At 38.4% G+C, this 24,769-nt stretch overlaps 1 protein-coding gene across 1 annotated transcript in view; it reads left to right on the top strand.

Moving 5' to 3' along the window:
• Positions 1–24,080, top strand: part of FRK (fyn related Src family tyrosine kinase) — a 50,413-nt gene extending 26,333 nt beyond the window's left edge. Inside the window, exons 3-8 of the mRNA XM_005154793.2 lie at positions 3,768–3,931; positions 4,555–4,723; positions 14,357–14,515; positions 19,431–19,612; positions 21,757–21,922; positions 23,872–24,080. Coding sequence (XP_005154850.2) covers positions 3,768–3,931; positions 4,555–4,723; positions 14,357–14,515; positions 19,431–19,612; positions 21,757–21,922; positions 23,872–24,080 — 1,049 coding nt within the window. The remainder of the gene's footprint in view (positions 1–3,767; positions 3,932–4,554; positions 4,724–14,356; positions 14,516–19,430; positions 19,613–21,756; positions 21,923–23,871) is intronic.
• The last annotated feature ends 689 nt before the right edge of the window (positions 24,081–24,769 follow it).

The raw sequence follows: 24,769 nt of genomic DNA, 5'->3' as shown, positions 1-24,769 counted from the left end.
CATCCACTTGGCATGGAGAGTAATCCCAGCTCCTGTTAGCAGTGCTGCACTGCCAGTGCAACAGAGGACTGCCGACAGGAGAAGAGGTGGAACACTGGTGGTAATGGTGCCTTTGTGTCCCCAGGATTGATCTGATGAAGTTGTGAATGTTGCTGGTGCCACTATAAATTTTGCTGCACTGGGGAGGGAGCAGTAAATTATTTATTCTCATTCTTGGGGTGACACAACCTACTTCTGCATGGCCTGACCTTATGAAGATGGGAAGCAGGGAGAGGAGAATGTTTTTGTTAAACTGAACCCATGAAGAAATCTAATAGGGAGCTGTGATTCTTTTGAGAAAGACGAGTAAAGGAGAAAACCACTTCGGACTTCAAACCCAGCTTCTCTCCAGTTGTGTGAATCCAGAGCTGTGACCCTGTCCTAGTTAGCAGTTTGGCATGGATGTAGAGAAGACAGAGGCACTTCCCTGAGTGACATGTACTCTGTGTTGTGTTGATCAGAGAAGGCAAACCATGATACAGTGCTGCAAGTGTGCAATGCAGGATTTGTACAGCCAGAATCAGCCCTGGGATAGGAGTAAACAGCCCCCTACCAAATACAGCACTAATCTCAGCTGCTTATCACAAGAAGAGATAGTATCAGTGCAGAAATTCCCTCCAGCTTCTCTACAGACATCACTGCCTGACCTGGAGGCTGCCAGTTGTAAGACTCAATTAAGAAGTTAAAGCACTTCCTTCAAATCAGCTCTTGCATTAACGTTAGCTGCTTCACAAATAATTATTATAATGCTGCTAATAAGTAGGTAGTCAAACTACTGTTGTTAGTGATATACAACTGAGACTGGATTAACAGTTAGTCAACCTGCTGGCCTTTTATTCAGTGCATCATAAATAGCAATTCATTTGGTCAGATGCATTTTCCTGTGAACTTTGGAAAAGCCATTACATTTTTAGCCTGTTGTTACTGAATTACCATTTCCTTCATTTTGCTTCAGCCCTATTTCTAAATGGTACATCACAAAATATACACATGCATTTTACAATTAAAATATATTAATTTTGGATGTTAAATTAAAAAGAAATGGAATTTGAAAGGTGTGATGTAATTATACTCTGGAGTTATATTAACAAACATTCTAGTTTCTGGTTCTCACGCAAAATTGCAAGTTCTCAGGTCTCTAAATATATTACTTGTGGCAGATACAAAATCCCCTAATATTTTCAACAGCTCCTTTATGCCCTCTGGTGGTCTGGCATGATAATCGCACAGTACTCTAAGAAAATATTTGATCTGACATGATAGTAGTTAAGGAAGAAGAGTTTTTCCTTTGTAACTTAATCAGTTAAAAGACAAATTATAATTTATATCGCCTTTGTTCATTGCATACAACCAATATTTTTCTCTATTTTTTTTTCTACATACGATATATAACTGTCTGCTGTATCTGCTACTAAAACAAAAGTGATTGCCAAGCTTCATGAAGTGTTGCCTGTATCAAAGATCTATCAGCTCTAATATGTCCAGAGGAGAACAATAACAATATTGGGCTTTTTTATAATTAGCATTTCAAATGTACCATGCTGAGGCTGCTTTTATGATTGAAAAGTATTTTCATTTTCTATTAAATTATTTAACTAAGAGTCCCCACTGGTCAACATTACCAAATTGATTATATTTGCTGGAATTTTGGCTGCTGAAATACATACTGCAGCTAAAGAGCAGAAGGACTTTTTCCTATGCCTCCCTTTTGCTTTTCAGACTTCTGTCTTGTGCATGGGGCTTGAGAACTGGATGATGGTAATCTCCCAAATTGATGGATGTGGAAGGAGCCACTTGGTCTATTGCAAAGGTGCAATGTTTGGTGATGAGGACTAGGGTGGCAACTGAGGCAGCCTCCTTCCTTTGAGAGCTCTTTCTGCATCCATCTTATTGTTTTAAATGCAGGCTGGGAGACTGCTCTGATTTTTCTCGCCTTTTTCTACCTACTGCTACTTGTCTTTTATCAAAATTAGATGATTGACATTTAGTCCTACTCCAGTGTTTCTCCTTCTGACCTATTCCCCAAGCTCAGTAGGTGATTTGCATTTGCCTTTTTCAGTCGATTCTCAGTGTCACTGGTCCCCAACCTGATTAGGCAGGCTGTTTCCTTTCACCTTGCTTCCACACCGGCTCTAACAGGTGACAAAAATACCTCTCCATACCTTCAAATACTTGTCTCACTTAATCTCATTACAGCTTGCTACCATTCATTGAGCTGTAAGCATTTTTCCACCTGCAATTCTTAGGATCCAAAAGCCTCCTTCTCCTGATGCATGTATGTTCTGTTTGAGATGAAGAAAATTTATCACACTACTTATCATTGTTCATCGATCACTATTAATATTAGAATTAACAGATGTGACATTAGTAGTATCTAAATCCTTTACCCTTCAGTATGTAGCATAAAATCTCCATTGCCATTGGAAATGGACAGTGATGTCTCAGTCATGGAGTGTCATGCATCAGCAACTAACTCCCCTTCCAGCTCTTCAGAATTGCCCTCTTCTATTGATACTCAGCCACCATTGCTACTACTGATATTCTTTTAATAAAGGAGATCTTTAAGCTAACGGTCTCCAAACGTTTTTGATTGTTCACCCCTGTAAATAAAAATATTTTTGGTCTTAACTCCCATTATATGTTCATTTATGTATTTGTAAGTTATATACATGTACTACCGTACTGATAGATTATGTGCATTGTAGAACATGCACACACACACAGAAAGGAAGAGATAAAGATGAAATAAACAGCATTTTAAAGTATTTATTTTATCTTATTTATTAATGTTACAAAAATCCTTTTTCCCCACCCAAATGGATTGTCTTGAGGACTCCCTGGGTTGCATGCACTCTGCTTTCAACACTGTTACTCAAAGTCATATATGATGGAGACATCAGAAATGGCCATTACAAGCCTAGTATTCCTTAAATAATGCACTAGAAGAATGGCAGTCCATTTTTTATTTATCTGTCTCTGGTATTTGCTGGTCCAGGTCTACACCAAGCATGCAGTGGTCCTTCTTTCTGACACATCTAAAGAATGCTCCCACAGTCACAGGGGAGGACACTTTGGGTGTTGTGGAATGCGTGCAAATAACCTACAGAGGGTGAGGAGACCAAAGTCTTATTGATTAGCAAAAAACATAATAGAATAAAACACATTTCAAGGGAAAGAAAGTCACCATCTACATGAAACAGAACATTATTGGTCTGATTTTTACATATTCCAAACATGCACAAAATGCACTAAAACCAATGTGAGTGCTTTTCAGAGGATCATGGCCATGTGGAGATTATATCTGGTTGCTCTAAAATGCCTGCCGGCCCAGCAGCTGCTATTTGGAGTGTTAACACTGACAAATGAAATATTAAAAACTGATTAAATGATTACTGTGAATTAGATGCCTCTGGCTGGATTTGCTGTCCTAAATGATGGAAAGTATAAGCTGCCTCATAGAAGACACATTTACATATTTTTGTGTAAATTCTTATGTTGCAAGCAAGAATCTCCAAACCTGAACAGCCGAAGACTTATAAACTAGGTATGTTATCTAATCAGCGAACTTTGGTTTGAAGGATATTTTTCTAGCTGTCATCTTTGAAACCAAATTAAATTATTTTAAGGTCCTCATAAATACATTTAGGAACCTTATGATGCTTTGGCCATTGGCTATATTGTACCACTGCTATAATTCCTGGAAACTTAATATGTTTAAATTTTCTTAGTTTTTGATGGTGTGTCTGTAAAGCACTACAGGATCAGAAAGCTGGATGAAGGAGGCTTTTTCCTAAGCAGAAGGAAAACTTTCAAAACTCTGAATGAGTTTGTTGACTATTATAGTAAGAACAGTGATGGCCTCTGCGTCGTGCTTGGAAAGCCATGCCCAAAGGTAAGAGTGGGTGCTGCACTGTGCAATGCATTTTTTGCAAGCTAACTCATCAGAGATCAGGCAGAAGGTGTTAACCCCATATCTGCTTCTACCAATTCAAAATGCTGATGATCTGGTTATTTTCAGAAAGTTCTGGGTAGTGCTTCTCTTTCGTTCTTGAAGCTGACATGTTAATAATAAAACACCATGGTGTTTTGGACAAGCTGTCATGTAATGTAGGAGAAAATATGCCAAATCATGATTTATGAATACCTTTTTACAAGTGTATATGGAGATGAAATCTCCAACGGCATAACTCTAGATGTCCATAAGTAATTACAGAGGCAAACACACAAGGTTCAGGCAAGCGATACGTCACTGCTCAAGAAGCTTGCTAGAGAGATGATTTCTAATTTTTACTTTTAATGGCAAAGTATTTTCTTTGGAGTATTTCCTATTTCTCACAAAAAATACTCAGGATATGGGCTGTATTTTATGTTCTCAGCACACTTTATCACATGTGTGTACTATAAGGAAACATTTATATCAGTTATGACTTTACATGACATAGTTAATGCCTTATATATGCTGTTGAAAAAATATTAGAAGTATCAATTACTGTATTATTTACTTTCCTTTACCAGGTACAAATTCCCACTACTTTTGATTTGTCATATAAAACTGTTGATCAGTGGGAGATAGACCGAAAATCTCTGAATTTTTTGAAAAAATTAGGATCTGGCCAGTTTGGTGAGGTATGGGAAGGACTGTGGAATAATACCACCCCTGTGGCAATCAAAACACTAAAACCAGGTATGTGAATTACTCTTAAATGTTAATAATGTGAAATCCTAGCAAGGGTGCTCCTTTATTTTTAAAATGTTACTGAACAGACAGCCTTTTTGTATATGCAACCATTCTTAAAATCTATGCACTTAAACATGAAGGTTAGTACAGCTCAAGGTCCAGATATTTTTCAGCATTTTGGATTTAAATTTTGTACAGTTTTCTATTTCCATATGAACTGAAATCACTCGACATCTATACTACATAAAAATGCAGCCCCCGCAAGGACAACTCTTTTGTATGGAGCTGAATGACTTCATTTCATCAATTTACTACTGGTTTGTCATCTGCAGAATTTCTTCTGCTGACTTAGATGCTATATTGTAATGATTCCTTTGGCAATATAGAATATGCACTATGTTAAGTTTGTATTTAAGAAGTGCTTTAATGTTAATATTGATCAATTACAATTTCTCAAAGTTTTAAATACTCAATATTTGCATATAATATAGGCTTGTTACTAATACAGCTTTTAACATTTTTCTTAATTTTTTTTTTCATTTACTTCAAGTAATTTGTGCATTCTAAATTGACAGCATTAAATACCTGCCAGCAGATGGCAAGAACCACATAGATAAGTGTCATGGTTTAAACCACGGCAATAAGAATGGTAGCCTGGATGATATATGTGTTTTTTAAAAAGAGATAATAAAATAGCTGTGGTTAATTGAAAAAACTTGTGCTGGGCATTAATGATCATGTTTCAGGAAGCAGAACAGATTCAGATCTTTGATTCAGAATAACAACAATATGCCTGAGCTCTGCTTGAATGGTCTCCTGAACAGGGAGGAATTTTAGCATATGGTTTAAGACTATCTTGTATCAGTTTTTTGTGTTTTGGGACTTGCAAATCAAAAGCAAAAAACAAACTTTTTTTTCTGTTTAACTGAAATTAAAGAAACTGCTCAGACTAAGAAACCCGCTTCTACTTTTTGTAGTATCATAGTTCAGCTGGGAAAAAAGGTTGTTTAATCAATACTTTTTCCATCTTTTTTTTTTTTACTCTGGTCTGACTCCTGTTAAGGTCAACAATAGCAGTCTTATTGATTTCACAGTGCATTATATTAAGTTAGGGAAGATACAAGCTCCACCTGGATATGATGCTTGGATCCCAGAGTCTGTGATGCAATACTGTGATAAGGGAATGGCACATTGCATTTAGTGTTGCTTAGAACGAAACTCTGATTATTAAAGCCATCTTGATAAATTGGATAAGTGATACTGAATCTCTTATCACTGTACTTTGTGAACTATCTCATTCTACAAATCCAGTTCAAACTCACATGGAAGCATTTAACCTTGTAGTACACTTCTCTAGAGAATTATCCTCTTCTACACAATGTTTTTCACCATTTGGAGTGCCTTGCTGTAATCAGTTAGCACATTGGTTTTGCATAGCTTATTCTCATTGTTACTCATGAGCAATAACATTTCAATAATTAAATACCCTCACCCTAATCTAAGTGAATGCTTAGTTTGATATTAATAAAATTACAGTAGAGGCTAGGTTTGACAATTTTATTCATCATAATATAAAGATGATAAGTGAATGAAAAACAGTAATTCTATGATTTTATTCTATGATTCTATGAGTAATCAAGAAATACATCATGTTATATGTTGATGACTGAAGCTTCCAGTATTCACATAGGTGATATTTCAGGCTTCAAGTGTAACACACTGTAAAATGACCATGTCCTGTTGCTTGGCTCAAAGATTTAAATCTTTACACTGGGGGAGTAAGGAGTGTATTTTAAATCAAAATCTTTTTGCTAAGATGCTTTACAGCATAGAACTGCTGGAAAAAGAAAGTCATCAGAACAACAGAGGAATGTGATAAACAGTATTCTGTCAAATATTGGGGACTGAGATAGAGAGGTTTCTATTAAAATGGCTTTACTTCAATAGAAATTGTAACATGGAACCATGATTTTTTTATCAAGCTGGAGCATGTTAATCAAGTAAGGTAACCAGATAGCAAGCAATATAGAAGAACAGAGTGAAACCAATACATCACAGATTTATAGGCCTGAAGAACAGAAGGGATTTTGGCTATTTTGAGTTTTTCTGCTGAGCATTATTTTGCAGTGTGCATCTGTCCTATATTATGTATAGTCTGCATACTTTGCTGGTTTATGCCATTTCACTTCACCCTTCTGTTGAGATAGAGTATTTATATTTAACCAAAACACAGCTTGTTCTTGGCTATATAACAAGTAGAAGTCTTCAAGTCCTGAGGTGGAGGCACAAAGAGAAGTTACCTCTGCTGTATTTGACAGTTTCTATCAATGGTGTATCACTACATCTGTAAGAATGTGGGCCTAATTTCTCATCTGGATTTACCCAATGTCTTCTCTCTGACTCTTGTTATGTCTTCTGTGAAAAAATAAAAGCTTCCATGTATGCATTATTTTTTCTTGTTCTGGGTGTATATACAGAGCGAGTTAAACCAATTTTCAATTGTCTTTAGAAAGGCTAAATATAGCTTCTTGTTACATGGTATTCCTATTTTTCAAGCAGTTTTTCTGGACTTAAACTAATTTAGCTATCGCTGCTAAAAGGCATAAAATGATTGTGTTTAGGTACATGACCTTCCAATGTGTGGGAAAAATTAAACTTCCAGAATTCTCGTGATGGATTTTTTCCAGAGCTAGTTCTCACTTGATGCAAATGTGTGATTCCTGACTTGTGAATAATTAGGGTATTCAGAAACCTGTTTCCACTCCAGTTTGAAGCAAGAGCCAATTTTTCACATATTGTACACAAACTGGAAATTTCACAAGTCTTTCTTTCAGAAACATCGAGGCATAGCATACTAGTTATGTTTTCCTTATTTTTAGGCGTCTAACATCTTAGATGTATCAGGCTTTTTTAATAATTAGTGGGAAGAAATAAGCACTTACAAGTCAGGTAAATCAAGCTATAGATTAGAAATGTACATTATAATGGGAGAATAACATGTTATTAAAGCATGTTTTTCCATTGATTGTAAAATCTGTGTGACTAACTCAGGTCTAAGCATCGGGATAATGACCTGCAGTTGGAGGAGGCAAATTCAGCTACCAGCAGTGCTCTGCGGTTCCACAGAATTTACAAACATAATAAAACTGAGGAAAATGTCGAGCTGGTGGAGCCTCTGAGATCTTAAAGCAGTCAGCCTTGGAACCCTTTGACCAGCAACTGCAGAAGGACTTGGTTCCTAAGGAGGCCACAGAAAATATCTTCTGATGAACCTGGTGGGGTGTGACCACCTGCCTTTATAATTAGGGAGTATCTAGTTTAAGCAGCTTCAGTGGTTGGGGTCTGCAGTCTACTGGCTATGGACAACAGCTCCGGGCACAGTCCTTATGGACTGTAAGGGAAATTTTGAAGGAGAAAGAACTCAACCAGAGATGTTTTCCAATTTCATGAAGTCTTTTTTCAACACATTCCTTTCTGCTAGCAATTTGTTGTCCATCTCTAAACAGAATATTCAATACTTCACTATCAAGAATATCAGAAAATGAAATCTATTTATCCAAGACCAATTTCCCTCCCCTTACTCTTTGGAGACTTCCATCAAGAGCCAGCAGTGGATTATGGAGACCTTCAGAACATGAGAATGATTAGGCTGCGATCTTTGTATTTATACACGTTTTCAATTAATCTTGCAAGAAGAACCACAAGACTCATGATTAAACTAGAGTCTTTTGGTGTAGTGGGTAGATCCTGGCTGGATGTCAGGTGCCCACCAAAGCTGCTCTGTCACTCCTCTCCTTGGCCAGACAGGGGAGAGAAAATATTAAAAAAGGCTCATGAGTCAAGAGCAGGGAGAGATCACTCACCAATTATTGTCACAGGCAAAATAGACTTCACCTGGGGAAATCAATTTAATTATTACAAATGAAATCAGAGTAGGATAATGAGAAATAAGAACTACATCTTAAAAACACCTTCCCACCACCTTTCTTCACAGGCTTAACTTCACTCCTGAATTCTTTAGCTTCTCCTCCACAGTAGCACAGGAGGATGGGGAGTGGGGCTGTGATCAGTTCATCACAGTCTCTTGTGTTATCAAAAACTCTACTGCTCCTTCCTCCTCATAGAAACAGCTCCTCATGCTCTTCCTTTCTTTAGGATGGGGTCCTTCCCACAAGAGACAGTCCCCCATAAACTTCTCCAGAGTGAGTCCTTCCCACAAGCTCCAGTTCTTCATAAACTGCTCCAGTGTGGGTCCATTCCATGGGGTGCAGTCCTTCAGGAACAGGCTGCTCCAGCATGGGTCCCTTCCATGGGTGCAGTCCTTCTGCTCCAGCATGAGTCCCCTACAGGGTCACAAGTCCTGCAGTAAACCTGCTGCAGTGTGGGCTCCTCTCTCCATGAGGCTACAGTTCCTGCCAGGAGCCTGCTCCAGCATGGGCTTCCCATAGAGTCATAGCCTCCTTCAGGCATCTCCCTGCTCTGTTGTGGGGTCCTCCATGAGCCGCAGGTGGCGATCTGCTCCCCCATGGACCTACCTCCATGGATTGCAGGGGCACAGCTGCCTCACCATGGTCTGCACCATGGGCTGCAGGGGAAATTCTGCTCTGGTGTCTGGAGTACCTCCTGCCCTCCTTCTGCACTGACCCTGCTGTCTTGCAGGGCTGTTGCTCTCACATATTCTCATTCCTCTCTCCAGCTTCAGTTTGTGTGGTGCAGGTGTTTTTTGTTTGGGGTTTTGTCTCTCTTAAATACATTATCCTAGGGGTGCCATCAATCGTCACTGATGGGCTCAGCCTTGGCCAGCAGTGAGTCCATCTTGGAGAGGGCTGGTGTTGGCTTTATTGGACATGGGGGAAGCTTCTGTCATGTTTTCACAGAAGCCATGCCTCTAGTCCCACCTCTACTAAAACCTTGCTGTGCAAACCCAATACATTACAACCCCACCTTGGTGAATCACATATGTAAGAATGTTCATGAAAATCTGTACTGATCACACTAACTTCACAAACTTCTCTCACATCAATAGAAAGAATTCCCCACAGCAAAATCAAAATAATGTCATCACAGCACCAAAGTGGACAATTTAGACACAGCCCACCCCTTGTGCCTCACCACAATTATAATAACTGATATTCCCTGGCATTCCCAAATGAAATTCTCAAGATTGAGTCCATGTTTTGCCTGTTACCTCTCCTTATCCTTATTGCAATCTGCTGATTACAGTGATTACATGAAAAAGCAGTAGTAATGTGATGCCACATTCTTTTTGTTCACTGGTGTTTGACTCCGCTTTGGAGACATCTGTGACATTTTAACCAGAAAAATCACAGTGATGGATGTGTGAATGAAAAAACAAAACACAAGAAAATCTTCACCTTAAGGAACGTCTCTGACTTCTAAGCTGTTGACCCACAGTCATCAAAGAGGTGTAGGGATAGCAGATAGAAAAATAGGAAAATTGCTATTTTTGTTCTTGGCTTTGCACGCCAGTGTCTTCCTGTAGGTCCCTGAACATGTCATTTCACATTTCTGCTTTTATTTCCTCACTGTGACATTATTTTTTCTATTTAAGTGGAAATCATTGCAGCAGGGATTTGCACTTTGTCCTGTGCTGAGTGTGATGGATTCTCTAGAACCTATTGTCTGGAGTAGCTTGCTTCTCCAACTGTCAGCATGTAAAGCAGACATCTATCATCACCAATTAATCCTATCTGAGAAAGTTACTTATGCCTGTTCAAGTTGACAGATGCATTTGTCATTACCACATTGTAAAGCATCTCCCAGGCTTCTCTTTTTGCATAGAAACTGCACAAGCATGACTTTTTTTTTTTTTTTTTTCAGGAGGCTTTCTCAAAATAGTCTCTGGGTTGGTGCTGTCAGTGGAGGCTTTAATAATATTTTCAGTTCTTCAATATGTCATCTCTTTAGTGCATACGCTGTGTAAAATGCTCTGCACTCAGGAAAGCTGCCTAGTTTCTCTGGAAAAAATAACTTATTCTATATAGTTCAGTAACTAACCTTACACTAAGTTGCAATTTCACTGCTGTATGGTGAGAAATCTTCTCAGGGATTGTTAGATACCTGAGATATTCTCCTGTTAATGTGAATAGTTTACATTCAGTCTCTTGTGTTATCAAAAACTTGGTCTTTTTAATGTTATATCTCTTTATTACACATAATCATATTCAAAAGATCACAATATACGCTCATGGTACTCTGTACATTAATTAATTTTGAATAATCTTATTCAGAAGGCAAGGTTGCTCTGAAGGACAATGGTAGTTTGAAGTCATTTGGGAAAGTTTATTGAAAGCTGCAAAAAAAGGGTCTTGGGAGGTGTTTGTTAAGTATTTAAGGACCACTTACCTTTAAACCAGTGGAAGCTGGAAAATGGCTGACCTCTGTCTAGCTCATTTCCACATTATGAGTCTTTATCTTATATGGTGAAGTTTTCTAAATATTGGAAAAAAAGTATTTTCAGATAGAATGTAATCAGAACTGGTTCACCTGCTTTAAGTAGGCCTAAAGTAGAGGTAGTTTCTGGCAAAACAGCGCATCATAGAACACATCAAAGAAACAAATTCCAACATTTTATTCTTAAGGACTCTGACATTTACAAAAACATTTTTCATTCAAAAAACAAATTATCAAAATCTTATTTTTTCAGGCATTCATCATTCTACTCATAAACTGGTGTTTTCTAAAATGGATACTTCTTGTTTCAGTAGAGGCTGTTGTAAACTAGTTGGTTTTTGATCAGGTGATTTCTGCTTACAGTAATCTGCTCTTGATACACTTTACCACCTACTGATGAAAATATACTTCATCAAAATCACATGTAATTCAACTACAAACTAAGGAAAAAAGCCCAGTTATCTGAAACTCCATGTGGCATATATCTTATGTATTTCACATATAAACTTCCTCAAAGAAATGCATTGGAAGTTCTTTGGCACTATTGTGACAGGCTTTATCTATTGCTTTTAACAATCATGTTTACTTCAGCTTGGAAGCAGTTTCTACTTTGCTTATCTAGTTGCTAAAACCTAATCCTAGACAAAACACTCATAAAGACACTTCTTTTCAGTTAGCATCCAATCAACTTACTAACTACAGTATAAGAGCTACAGAGCTCCCAGGGGTTTTTGGTCACTGTCTGCTACTTGTGCTATTTAAAGATATGAACAAAATAAAACTGGAGGTTATAAAGGCTCTTTAAAATATACAGGAAATACTAAGTGATCTTTGTCACTGGTTATCATTATTATAATCAATTACTTCTACAAAGTAAAGAAGGATTTGCTGCTGTTTGGATAATAGAAAACTTCCCTCCTGATAAATTTATTGGAAGTTGTTGTATGTGAAAAACATGTTGCTTGGTTTCAGTTGTTGGAAGAAGTTTACAGCAGGATTAAACTGAGAGATTCCTTCTAGGCAAACTTTGATGATGGGAACAAATCAGACTGTCATTTTCTGTGGTGTGAAGAAAACCTGCATAATGATCCATAGAGGAGGAAAAGTTCTTTGGTAGACCCCAAGTTAGTACATACTTTATCCTTTATAGGATCAACTTGTCTAATTTTGGCACTGATGTTAAATCACTTGTCATGCTTATGCATTTACCTTTAGAGGCAGAATACTTCATACCACACAGCTTCTTTATAGACTTTAGGATGATATCCATGACAAAAGCATATATCTTATAAAGAGTAAGGAAATGGGCCACAGTATTAAATCAGTACTAAGGTGAGTTCAAACTCTATAAATACAACCCTAGTTTTTTATTTCAAACCCAAAGATTGGTGTAAAGTTCAGAGTGGTAAGGATTGTGCTGCTTTAAACAGGAAAAGGTCATAGCATTACTACTGCAGATCTGTTTTTTTTCCACCTGACTGTCCTAATCTCTGTTTTATCCAGACCAAATATGAGTCATTTGCTTTTCATGCAGGCCACCACTTTCTTACGACAGTGACAAAAAGAAATGGGTATAGCCTGTACCTATTGAGATGTATTACTGGCTGCTATCCATTTATTGATAGCATGGGAATACATTGACTTTCACCATTCCTCCTAAGGGCATGCTACACAGTATTGTCAAATTGGACCCCATGGGATTGCCAAGGAAAATACGAGGACACAGGGGAGAGAAGCACCTGTCCCTTGCAGTAATCTTTGCTCTCACAAGTTACAAAGTCAAGTGGCTCTTTTTTCATAAAGTCTGTATCAGAAGCATTTCTGAGTCATTCCTTTTGCATTGATACAAGGGTATGAAATCACACATCATTGCTGTGTTACAGAAAATAGGTTGGAGCACTTTTCAGGAGGTGGCATTCAAGGTAGATGCTAGGGTGAAGGTGCCCGTCCTGATTTACAAGTGCATTCTGTAGAACAGATTTTCTGTTGCAGTTTTATTGCTGAGCCATTTAGCATCCTCCCAGCAATTCACTTCATTTAAACATTCATGTTTGGAACAGAGCCAAACTCCCAAATGAACCTTGTTGGTTACCTAATGTTAAAAAAAAAAAAAAACAAAACAAAAAGACTCTTGCAGCTTTGGCTTCTCAAATAACTCATTCTGCTTACACTAAGAAAAGAGTTTGTTTTTAAATGTGGCATAGAGCAAACTAGACTTGGGTACATTTCCCCTTCCCACCTATACTGCAGACTTTTCTTAATGAAGCTATTTTGATTTGGGGGAAGGAAATATTTGACTAGTTGGATAATTTCACATTTATTTCTACAAATATTGTGAGGTAGATGTTATTTACCATCTTCCTCAAACATCTGAGAATATCTGATCTCTGCTGGATCATTCATAGAGAAAGCTCTGCTTCTTGATTTGTGTATACTTTTTCTAATCAATTCCCTGTTCAGGACATATGAGCTCTAATACTGAATAGGACACTGATTTTAACTCCCTGTGCCATTTCTGTATGGTTTCTTTGATACAGTTTATGCATTGGCTCACTGTGTATATGAATAGATCTAGAGATATTATGACCTGATCTAACAATTAAAAAGTTGGGATCATTACCCATTAAGATACTTCTTCATTTAAGGGAATGTAAAATTAATGTTACACCTATGCATATATTGGTATTTCTAATAAGGTTGCTATTATATTTTTTATTTGTTTATAAAATGCACACATCTACTCCTTATATGCTAACATGATTTCAATGCTTTCAGGCTTTGATGGCTGAAGCAGAAAAAATGGTGCAACAAATTCTTACTGCAGCACTATTTTTCAGTCAGAAATTTTATGTTCATTACTTAGGCTCTTTCCTCAGTCTTTGGTCATTTCATTAACCAGCTGTAACATAATTGTTTGCTTAAATTATATCAGTTAGCAGTCTATCCTCACTTTTTTTCCTGTTTGGGAGAGGGTGGGGGGTGGTTAATTTTAGCCTTTATATTTCTGGAGGCAGGAACACATATGTTCTCTGTCCCTGAGCAACTGGCATGGACATTAACTATTTCCACTGCACTGTCTGTTTTCTGTGGGAACTGTGAAGATTTGAGATGCTAATGTACTTTGAAAGATAGAAAACAATCTCAGTTATTCCCTTAAGACTGCGAGGCTGGTAGGAAGGCCTTTAATAACCTCAGCTTATGTTTTGTTATATGCTGTTGTTTCAGGTTCAATGGATCCAAAAGACTTTCTGAGGGAAGCACAAATAATGAAGAACTTGAGACATCCAAAGCTTATACAGCTTTATGCTGTTTGCACTTTGGAGGACCCAATTTACATTATTACTGAGCTGATGAGATATGGAAGTCTTCTTGAATACCTGCAAAGTAAGCAAATTGCTATAAACTCATTTCAAGGGGTGTTGGAAATTGTAGGAAATACACTAACATAAAGATGGAAGTACAGCACTCTGGTTTAATACAAAGGCTACATTATTTGTAACTTGTGGGGATATGAAAAGAGGAAAGAAAGAGGTTTATGATTTTTTGACATGCCAAAGTATTTTCACAGTTTGAATCTTGCCTTATAATGACCCACATTTTTTCACCCTGTTCTATGAGTAGATGGGAAAATACACTGACAGAATAAAAATATAAGCATCCAAAAGGATAGGTTATTGTATTTGACATGAAATAGAGGCACTTCCACAAAATGTACTTAGCAGCTTTGAAATCTATTACTAGGCAGGGATAGCCTTTCACTGTGAATTTGTCCCTTGCCTATCGCATCAGGGCTTTTATCTCAGCAGCATTTCAAAGTGCTCTTTTGAAGGCAAATAATAATTAAAAATAAGGTTGTACAGCATGAAGCAGACTAGCATAATGATTGCACTTCAAGTTCACTCCTGCTATTGAGAAATGTTTGATTCTAGTCTTACCCATTTTCAGTTTAGCAGATGTCTCTGAGGTGCTAAATGTCTTTAAGGCTGTCACTATCTCTTGAAGACAAAATGTTCACTGCAATTGTCTTGCTAAATTTTTTCTCTCTCTCCAGCCCATAATGCAGAGCCCTGCTAAATACCACAGACAGTATTTACCATGTCACATGCCTTCTACCATGTTCTCTCTGGAACCATTTTTTAAGTGAGGCTGAGACCAGGAACAATTACAGTAAAAGAAATCTCTCGTAGAGTGACAGCCCCACCAAGAAATGGGCTGCATTGAGCTTGGACCAGACCAGCTACAGCTTTTAGTGGTCAGAAGTAGCAATGCACAAATTTCCTTTAAATTCTTGTCTTTGGTTCCTTTGTGTGCAGATTGCTACTTATCTGATTGCAAGAGCCTGGCACATCAAGAGATGATTGCTGTGCATTAAAACATTTATTGCACCACAGAAATAGCTCTGAGAAAGACAGGATGAGTCACAACTATCGCAGAGGTGAAAATTAGCCTGTTTGTGCACAGAGTACAACATGTCCAGGACACATTAGCTCTGCAGCCTATGTGTGGATCAGTTGCCAGCATATGCATGGCAGCTTCCCTTGCTGTGGGTAATGCATGTATGTGGTCTGATCTTTGCCCAAATGCTCATTCCTGTAGTCCTGGAGAGGAAAGTCAGGTGGTTTCCGGGCAGCTGTCAAGATAACTGTAAAAATAGCCAGTTGAAACCCACACTAATGGTATGTCTCCTTGCCTGATGGCCTGTGCACAGGGAGATAAAGAGAGGTGAGAGGTAGAGGCAGAGATCCAGGTGCTTTGATAAGTGTTAGAGAAAAGTTGTTGCCGTCAATGAGAGTAATAAGGAAAGAGATTTGAAGCTTGTGTAAAGCCCTGTGACTCAAAGTGATCTGTATTGGCTGGTGATCAGTGCACAGATCCTGATAAGCTTTCTTGATGCTCAGCCACTGCAGGAAGATATTTGCAGAAGGCTACTGGGTTTCTGTGTGCACTAAGGGTAAACATGGTGAACTACAATAGAGGAAGAGTCCAGAGATTGTTCTTTGGTCCAGTTTCCCCTCCTAGAAATGTATGGTATGCTTTTTCAGCTTTAAAAATCTCTAATATTTCATGCATAGTGACTATCTCATACCACCATAACGACAGCTACTTAATAATGATGGGCATGTGAATTCCCTGTGCACCCTGTAAATGTACTTTGGGATACTTCTTGATGAACACTGCTATGCAGAGTTATTGAGCTGCCACCAATATGAGAAAAATGCAACTGAAAACTTTTCTTTGTTATTAGATGTGAATGAAATTGTCGTAGAATGTATAAGTGTTTTTATCAAGTCTGATAGACCTGGGGCTTGTTCCGGCAGGAACACAGTCTTGAGGTTCAGTGAATTATTACAGAGGCAATGCTCTCAAATGGAGAAAGTGCTGCTTATTTATTTATTTATTTATTTATCTATTTATTTTTTTAATGTCAGGCATCTGTCAACGAAAATATTCTTCTGACTTGCCTATATGAGATGTTGTGAATGATTGCTTAGAACAGGGTGCAGACCCTAAGCCTTCTTTAATATTTTCTCTAATAAATTTTTCATATAAGAGCAATATTTTTGTCAAAAAATGATAGTAAAAAAGGGCATGGAGGCACTACATTTTCATGATACGATAAAGTCATGGGGAGGTTTTATAAATTCACCAGTACTGCCTGGGTTTGAATGTGGAAGTTATATTAACTTTACTCTTTTGTTGTAGTTTTTCCTCTAAAAAACTTTAAAACAAGCTGAAGTACATGTATACACATATGAATACAGCTGTTGACTCTTCTGACCTGCTCTGAACTAGCCACATGGCAGATGGCTCTGGTCTGGAAACCTCTGTAGTTGCACTAATGTAGTGCTGTGCTTGAACTTGTGTGCTTGGCTGGCCCAACCTGGAGTTTTGGCAGTATAGTCAGAAAACTTTATGAGACAGCTGTACATGATTTGGACTTCAGATCCCAAAGAGAATTGTGCTTTTATCCTCTATCTTTGTGCAGTTTGCAGCTCCTGGTCAGCTGAGGCTCCTCCTTGCAGCTTTTCCTTCTTTATCTCCAGAGCAGTAACAGCTGAACCAGCTCACACAGAGAAACCCTCCAAGGAATACTGCAGCATCCAGAGCAATTGTGGCCTCTTCCCCTCCTCAGCCTCTATGCTAAAGACAGTAGGCCAGCCTGGTCTGGGGTACCAAACAAGCCCCAGTGGAAGAAAAAACCTTTCAGCTGCAACTTCACTGTTAGAGGTTGATCTCATCCTTGTCCTTTAGAACAGTGCACCTGTGTGTCCTGCAGGTCATAAGACAAGGAGGGGTTAGCAGCTCCAGCTCCTGTCCTCATGAAGCAGCTCATTAGAAACACGAGGCTTATGAGGCATCCTTTTTTCCCTGTGACATTGCTGTGTTTTGGCTCTTGAGCAAGCTTGTATCAGGCTTGTCTGGAGCATTCCCAGAGCAATGGCAAACCTGTGCTCAGGTCTGCCTGCATCCTTGTCTGCTTTCACCAGGAGGTAGTTCACAGCCTGTGCAGATGAAGGAGAATGAAAGGGAACATGGAGAGAGGGATTTTGAAGTGAGTCACATAAGCTAGTTTCCAAACCCCACGTACTCATGCAAGTTACTTTAATATATTTAGTTATTTTCTGATTAAATACTATATAAATATAATTTATGGTTGTATATCTTTGTCCAGCAAGCTGAATAATAAATGTTGATGTCTGTCACTTATCAGAACTGCAAAAATTTAGAGTGCTATATTGTGCTGTGGCCTGATGATGGATTTTCTTGATGGTTAAGCCATAGATTACCACACAGCCTGATTTTTCTTCCTATCTCTTTTAAAGGTCAAGGAAACTATTAAACATATGTGTGTGAGAGGAAAAGACTTTCTGAGTCAACAATAGAAATAAATAATCTTAGTGCTCGATTATCATGACAATGACTTTAGCCTCAAAAAGGAAGTAGGACAATCCACATACAGGGCAAATTTAATAATTTAAAATTAATTTCTTTTACCTATTCATCTCAGAACATCCATATAAGCAGGAAATTCAAGGCCTGGAGATTGCAGAATAGTAAACAATGGAATTTCACACTCTTCATAAGCGGTGATTGCAAGGTTAGGTCAGATAAAATGTCAAAACTGGAGGAGGTTATGCAAACCAATGCTAAGGCACGCTTTCACCAGGAATCAATTCAAAATAAGCTATAGAAAACCCCAGCTGCAAATATTTTATTTAACAGAAAGGCTGTAAGAGAAAGTCACCATTGTAATGAGAAAGGAGAACTGCTATAAACATACAGCAAACACTCAGCTTTTTGGTATTGTTAAAATTCTGAAACAGAAAGTTGAAACCTTTTTAGAGGCTACAGAGGTAAACACTCATGTTTCAGTGCTGCAGCATTTGAGTTTGGGTGACAGTGATGCTTGAATATAACACTGGTTTGGCTTACACAGATTACCTTGGGGTATAAATTCTTTGCTCTGAGGTCAGCTGTCCCCCCAAACACCAAAAAGGCCCTGAATTTGTATTCTAATGTGTATACTCAAATGACTTTTTGGGGGGTACTTGTCTTACAATTTTTGGCTGCAGTTTTTCATGGCCTAAGGCTCTTTCCTTCATTTGTGGAGGCAAGTTGCTCTGCTCAAATTTCTTCTACTACTTTATTTGAACAGCAATCTTTGATTACCAGATCTCTATATCTGAGACTTGCTGATCTTACAAGTGCTCAGAATGGCATGCACATTGCTTCAGAAAGTCCTTCTAGAGAGGCAGGCAACTGGAAAGCAGCTCAAGGAGTCCTACTGTTGAGTAGCAGCAACAGAGAGAACAGTGTGAAGTAGTCAAGTGACTGGAAAGTGAAAATGAGAGTTGCAGTTGACAGCAAATGGTATATTTCCAGTCAAAATTACTGGAGAACACGGAATAAGGATAATGTGATTTTCCATCTTCAGTCAGCTTTGGCTGCTCTCAGTGAGCACTGACATTAATCCTTGCAGTTCGAAACTGGTTATGCACTTGTCAGAAAGGCAAACATCTGCCTTTATATCAGCAGATAAATGTCTTTCCTTTGGACTGCGTCAGCAGGTCCTTCTAGGCCTAGATCAACTGCTGTGTTTAGTATTTACTCTTTTAAAGAAGATGGGTCAGGCACTGTTAACTCTGTCGTGAAGTTAGCTGCATGACTTTCAATAGTGTCATTGACTAACCTCTTCCACTTGATTGTATTGCATGGCTGTTTGAACCAGACAGGACATTATTTGTATGTTAATAACATAAATGTTATGTTATCTTTTCTCTCATCTTGTTTTAAACAGAAGATGCAGGCTCCCAAATCTTTCTGCCACATCAGATAGACATGGCTGCTCAGGTGGCTTCGGGGATGGCTTACCTTGAATCTCAAAACTATATCCATCGGGATCTGGCAGCCAGGAATGTTCTTGTTGGTGAACACAGTGTTTACAAAGTGGCAGACTTCGGACTTGCAAGAGTTTTTAAGGTGGGTTTGTGAGAGGGAGAACTGGCTCTACTTTAACTCTGGGTAACAAGGTGGAGGAGATCAAATAAAAGATGAACTGTAGCCTCTGAATTGCTGGGTTCAGGCAAAAAGCATGCCCAGGGAGACAAGGACACCTACTGTGTTCACTTGTATTCTCTACCTGTATTATCCCATGCAAGGTTAGAAGCTGGCCTATGCCTTTGTGTCAGTCTGAAGATGGCATCCCAATGTCTGCTTCCCACTCACCCACCAAGGAAGGAGTGTGGCAAGAAATACCCTTTGCTGAACAACCTTTGTTCACAACACTAGTGTCTGCCACATGGAGAGAGATCACAAGTATGATGGCAAGATTATATCCTAGAGCCTGTGAGGGAAGGCATAAAGAAATGTGTTGACAGCTATTCTCTCTTTGTTCACTTACGCGCTTCCTCCATGATGCTTGGAAGTGCAGGTAGTAATCATAAAGGGACCTTATTCCACTCCATAGCTAACAGTGGAGTTCATAAAGTGAACTCTTAGAGCTTTAAATCTGATGCAGTTTCAAGTTCTTTCCCATTGCACTTTTTTTTTTTCTCTAGCCCTTGAGGGTGTGGAATGCCAAGTAATGCTGACCAAGATCACCCTAGGAAAGAGCTGTGATTTAGAAATGAGATTTTCTAACTCTGAAAATGATTTTATCAGAGTTGGAAAGATTTGATATGCCATATTTTATGGATTTCAACATGTAATCCATAATTTCTGAGGTCTTATTATTGTTTTTATTGATTTATGTTCTTGCACTGAGAAGAAAAGATGAAGAAAAAAGCCTTCTGCTTCTCGTTTGTTTCTTTCCATTCAAGCAGCAGAAATTGAAGTTCATAACAGAGTTGGATTTATTACATACTGAAGTATAGAATAATGACTAGACAATGGCATCGAGGGACTTGGAAAATGCCTTTTTGCATAATTTTGATTATTTTAGTTATGCATAAGTTCAGATTGCACATTTTTAACATGAAAAATATATATTTTTAAATGAGCAATACTTACAATGGATAGTTCTCCTCTGTCCTCACTAAAGAAAGTAATAATTTACAGGTGCTGACATTTCTTGTTAAAACTGAGCTTTACTGAGATACTCTGTCATAGAGTCATCTTGGCAGACTTTCTTAGGATGATTCTGTCTCCTAAGCCAAAGCACTCACATGGCCACATTCAAAGATCACATAGTAGGTGTGAGAAATAAAATCTGTATTTCTGTATGTGTTAATTAGCATAATGAAATAATTTCTTGTTTCTAGAGATGAATACTATGGTTGAGATGCTAGCTGTATCGGTAGATCAGTAGATGTAGATATAAAACCGTAACAACCAGTGTTTTCATAAGTATAGGTCACGACAGATGAGAAATGTTCATTCTGTATTAAAAAAAAAATCAAAATCTTCTACATATTTGCCTGGATTTGCATGTGAAAAGCCTGACCAAGGTTTGGATGTGACTGATATATGCTAAATTACGTGTAGGAATCAAAGACAGAATAAAGTTTAGATGTCTGTGCTGTAAAACTTTAAGGATATGATTCTACAAATTTGCAAATAAATAATTCGTCTTTTTTTATGTGCCTTTCATCTTCACTTTACATGAATTAATTTAATCCACTGTAAGCTAATATTTTATTTTGGATCACTTAGAGCTTGTTCTTTAGTCCCCAAAACCTGCTTAAATGATTGTTATCAAAGTCAATGGCCCTTCAAGACTGCAATAAATCAGAGAAAAAACATTCTGAAATTTATTAGCTCTTTCTCCTGCCTTTTCTGTTTACTAAAGACCAGACGCAGAGCCATTTGGTCTCTAGTGTCAGCAGGATGCTTACACTGCCTCTCCTGACAGACATGAAATCTTGCATGCCAGGTCCAGAATTCACAGTAGCAGGTCATAATTAATCATGAGGCACTCCAACGCTGTGTGCTCACTTGAAATGATGAATGCTTTAGAAAAGCCTCTGATGAACAGTAGCATTGCACAACCGTGAAGCCCAGTTCAACAACAGATTTCGGAAAGTGTATGCTTTAAAAGGCAAGTGCTTGGATGAAAGATGATAAGGTTAAGCACATGCTTAGCTTAGTTGGGTACTTAAGTGCTTTGCCTTTTTTACCTGTGACAGGTGGAAAATGAAAACATATATGAAGCTAGGTCTGAAACAAAACTTCCAGTGAAATGGACAGCCCCAGAGGCAATCCGATACAACAAATTCAGCATTAAGTCAGATGTCTGGTCATTTGGAATACTTCTGTTTGAAATAATCACTTATGGGAAGATGCCATATGCTGGTAAGTGCTTTTACCTAAAGAACAATGCCTAATGTTTTCTTGCTTTAAGAATGGCACACACAAAAAAGTTGATTGTTTGTACTACGGGCATGTTAAAGGTTAAAACTGTAAATACAGAAAAAAGGCTGCTCAGATGAGGTTCATTTAGTGGGTCAAACCTTCTGGCTGCTCCAGGCTTCCTGGAAGCTTTCCAAAGGCTGCGATTAGCAACCATTCCAGCTTTCTCTGGTGGGAGTTAACCTGCACTGTGCAGGCACCTAAACCAGCTGTGTTTTTCCCTCCACCATCAGATCAAAGATGCCAGTTCTTGGAATGTGGAAAAAGGGAAGGTTTTTCTGTCTCCCACCCTGCCCACGGTGCATTTTATTGTTGGTTTGGGTTTTTTTTGTTGTTGTTGTTGTCTGTGGGGTTTTTTTGTGGTTTTTTTTTTGTATTGTGGTTTTTTTTTTAGGAGGATTTGTTTAGGGTTTGGTTTTGTGGGGGTTTTTTAATTTTTTTTTTGAGAATCTCTCATAAAGAAAAAGATTATTATGTGTGAGGTAGTTCTGCACAGGCACTTCAGGAAGAAGGTGAATAAAAAATAAATCAGGTGGTTTTACTCCCTTCCCTCATATTTGACTTTTGCAGTGGAAAGCCTTCAAAAAGAGAAGGATCACAAGAATTAGGAATAAAATGTCACCAACCTTAAAAGTATGTGAGCTGCTATTATTCCTAGCACTGTGAGAAATGCTCAAGGAACTGTGCCTCCAATAACACAAGATATCAGTGAGATGATTGACTGTGGCTCATTTTGTGCTGTGAGTGGAACACAAGGGAAGGACTAAAGGAAAAAAAAAGTTATGCTGCATCTGTATAGGCCTGAGGGGTGTTGTGTTCTTCATAAACTACGTTTCACAGGGTCCCAAACTGGTATTTCCTGTAAAAGGAAAAATTGATTTTGTTTTTGATTCCTACCCTCACCGCCTGTGAAACTGTTCTGAAAAGAATAAAAAAAAATAAAAGGAAACAAAAGCCAAAACTCTTCAACTCTTTCTTATATACACTATAGGTCCAGGCATATGGACACACACATAAATAAACTATTCAAGTATAAATTATATGTAAGAAAGACCATAATTCTCAGTATTGTCTGAAAATATATTCAGCATTGTCCCTTTGAAAAGGCATAATTTACCTGTGACTTAAACAGTAAAAAATGTCCTTTTGCTATGGCTATTTGCTTACCTGATGTTACTTTCAGGAGCTTGGCCTCATCAATCAATTAGGAGAAGGCGTACGTTGATACATAGTGGGTAATGTAGAGAGGAAATATCATTTAGAGATCTAGGGAAAAGAAGAAAAGGTTACACAATTCAAGATTTAATTAAAAGAGTAAAAATTAGAAGGGAAGGACAATAGTCTTAATATAGAAATGTATAGCAAAGGCACGGGAGTGGTTTCTTCTCCATGACTTGTAGTGACAGAGCAGGCAGGATGCATCACATAGCTGCACCAGAGGAAATTTAAGGGTCACATTAGGGAAAACTTTCTAAATGTGAGAAAAATTCAGCATTAGGACAGATTTTCTTGGGATATTTTGGAGTCACTGAGACCAGAGATATTTAGGAATAAATTAAGGAAAATAGATCTCAGAAAAATTTCAGCAAACTCATGTGGTGGAGAAAAAGCCTCCCACCCAGAGCAACCCATTTGCTATGCCTCTCAGGTGACTTAGTTGGGGCAAAGGGACTGGGAGATGCTGGATGTGTTTTTAGCTGTTGGTGTGGGATCTTCCAGTGACTGCTGTGGCTTGTGGCCATTGAAGATGCCTGCTGAGGCCAGCTCTGCTCTCAGTGTGCAGGTGTACTTCTCAGTGAAACATCCCATTGCCTCATCTCAATAGCAGATACAGACATGTGGCATCACTAAGTAGACCCCCAGCAGTCTGATGAACAACTTTATGTTTGCAGGCATGTCAGGACACCAGGTGGTCCAGATGCTGGACAAGGGGTACCGACTTCCTCAGCCAAAGACCTGCCCAGCGCCTCTCTATGAGTTGATGCTGCAGTGCTGGAACGCGGAGGCAGGTGAGCGCCCCACCTTCAAGGCTCTCTGCGGGCAGCTTGAGTGCTACTTGGAGACCGACTCCTCTGCCTATGCCCATGCCCAGGCTTGGTGAAATGAACCCCCAGGAAGGGACGGAGGGACAGACACTACTAATATGGCTGTGGAATCAGCCTGAGCCCAGATGTGGAGATTCTTAGAGGGTGCTGAGGAATTCTGGTGTGTTTTCATCCCTGTGCTAGTACTCAAAGACACTTCAAATTCTTGCTGCTGGCAAGTGTTTTGTGAGACAAAGCATCAGGGACCTGGAGGAGTGGGGGCTTCTAAAAATTAAAATGTCTTCTATTTATTTTTTAAACACTGAATTGTAAGAATGAACAAATGAAATGAATGTTGCTCAATAACCACTGTAGCATTTTGTCATTTTTCTGTTGGAATGATTATTTGCTGTTCCTTAGATTTTTTTGTTCCTACCATGTTGTTCTCAGGAAGTAATGTGATGACTCTGCACAGCAGGATCTGTGCTTCCAAGGTCCTTGCATTGTAAAATAATATAAAAATAATACTGTGATGGTGATGATGGCAGAATATAGATTAATTGCCCTGCTTAGACTGTACCTGTGCTTTGCTATATCAGAAAATAAAACAGACATTCATGGGAAAAAAGGAATTATTTTGTGCTGTGGACGCAAAGAATGAATCTTTTCAATTTGCTTACTGTTCCTTTTTTACAAGAGTAAATATAATTATTATTAGATGTAAAAGCTGCTTGTTCTTAATGTTATCAAATAGTGCCATGGAACT

This window comes from Melopsittacus undulatus, chromosome 3 (genome assembly GCF_012275295.1).
Source record: "Melopsittacus undulatus isolate bMelUnd1 chromosome 3, bMelUnd1.mat.Z, whole genome shotgun sequence".
NCBI classification, from domain to species: Eukaryota; Metazoa; Chordata; class Aves; order Psittaciformes; family Psittaculidae; genus Melopsittacus; species Melopsittacus undulatus.
This window is presented reverse-complemented; position numbering and strand designations above follow the sequence as displayed.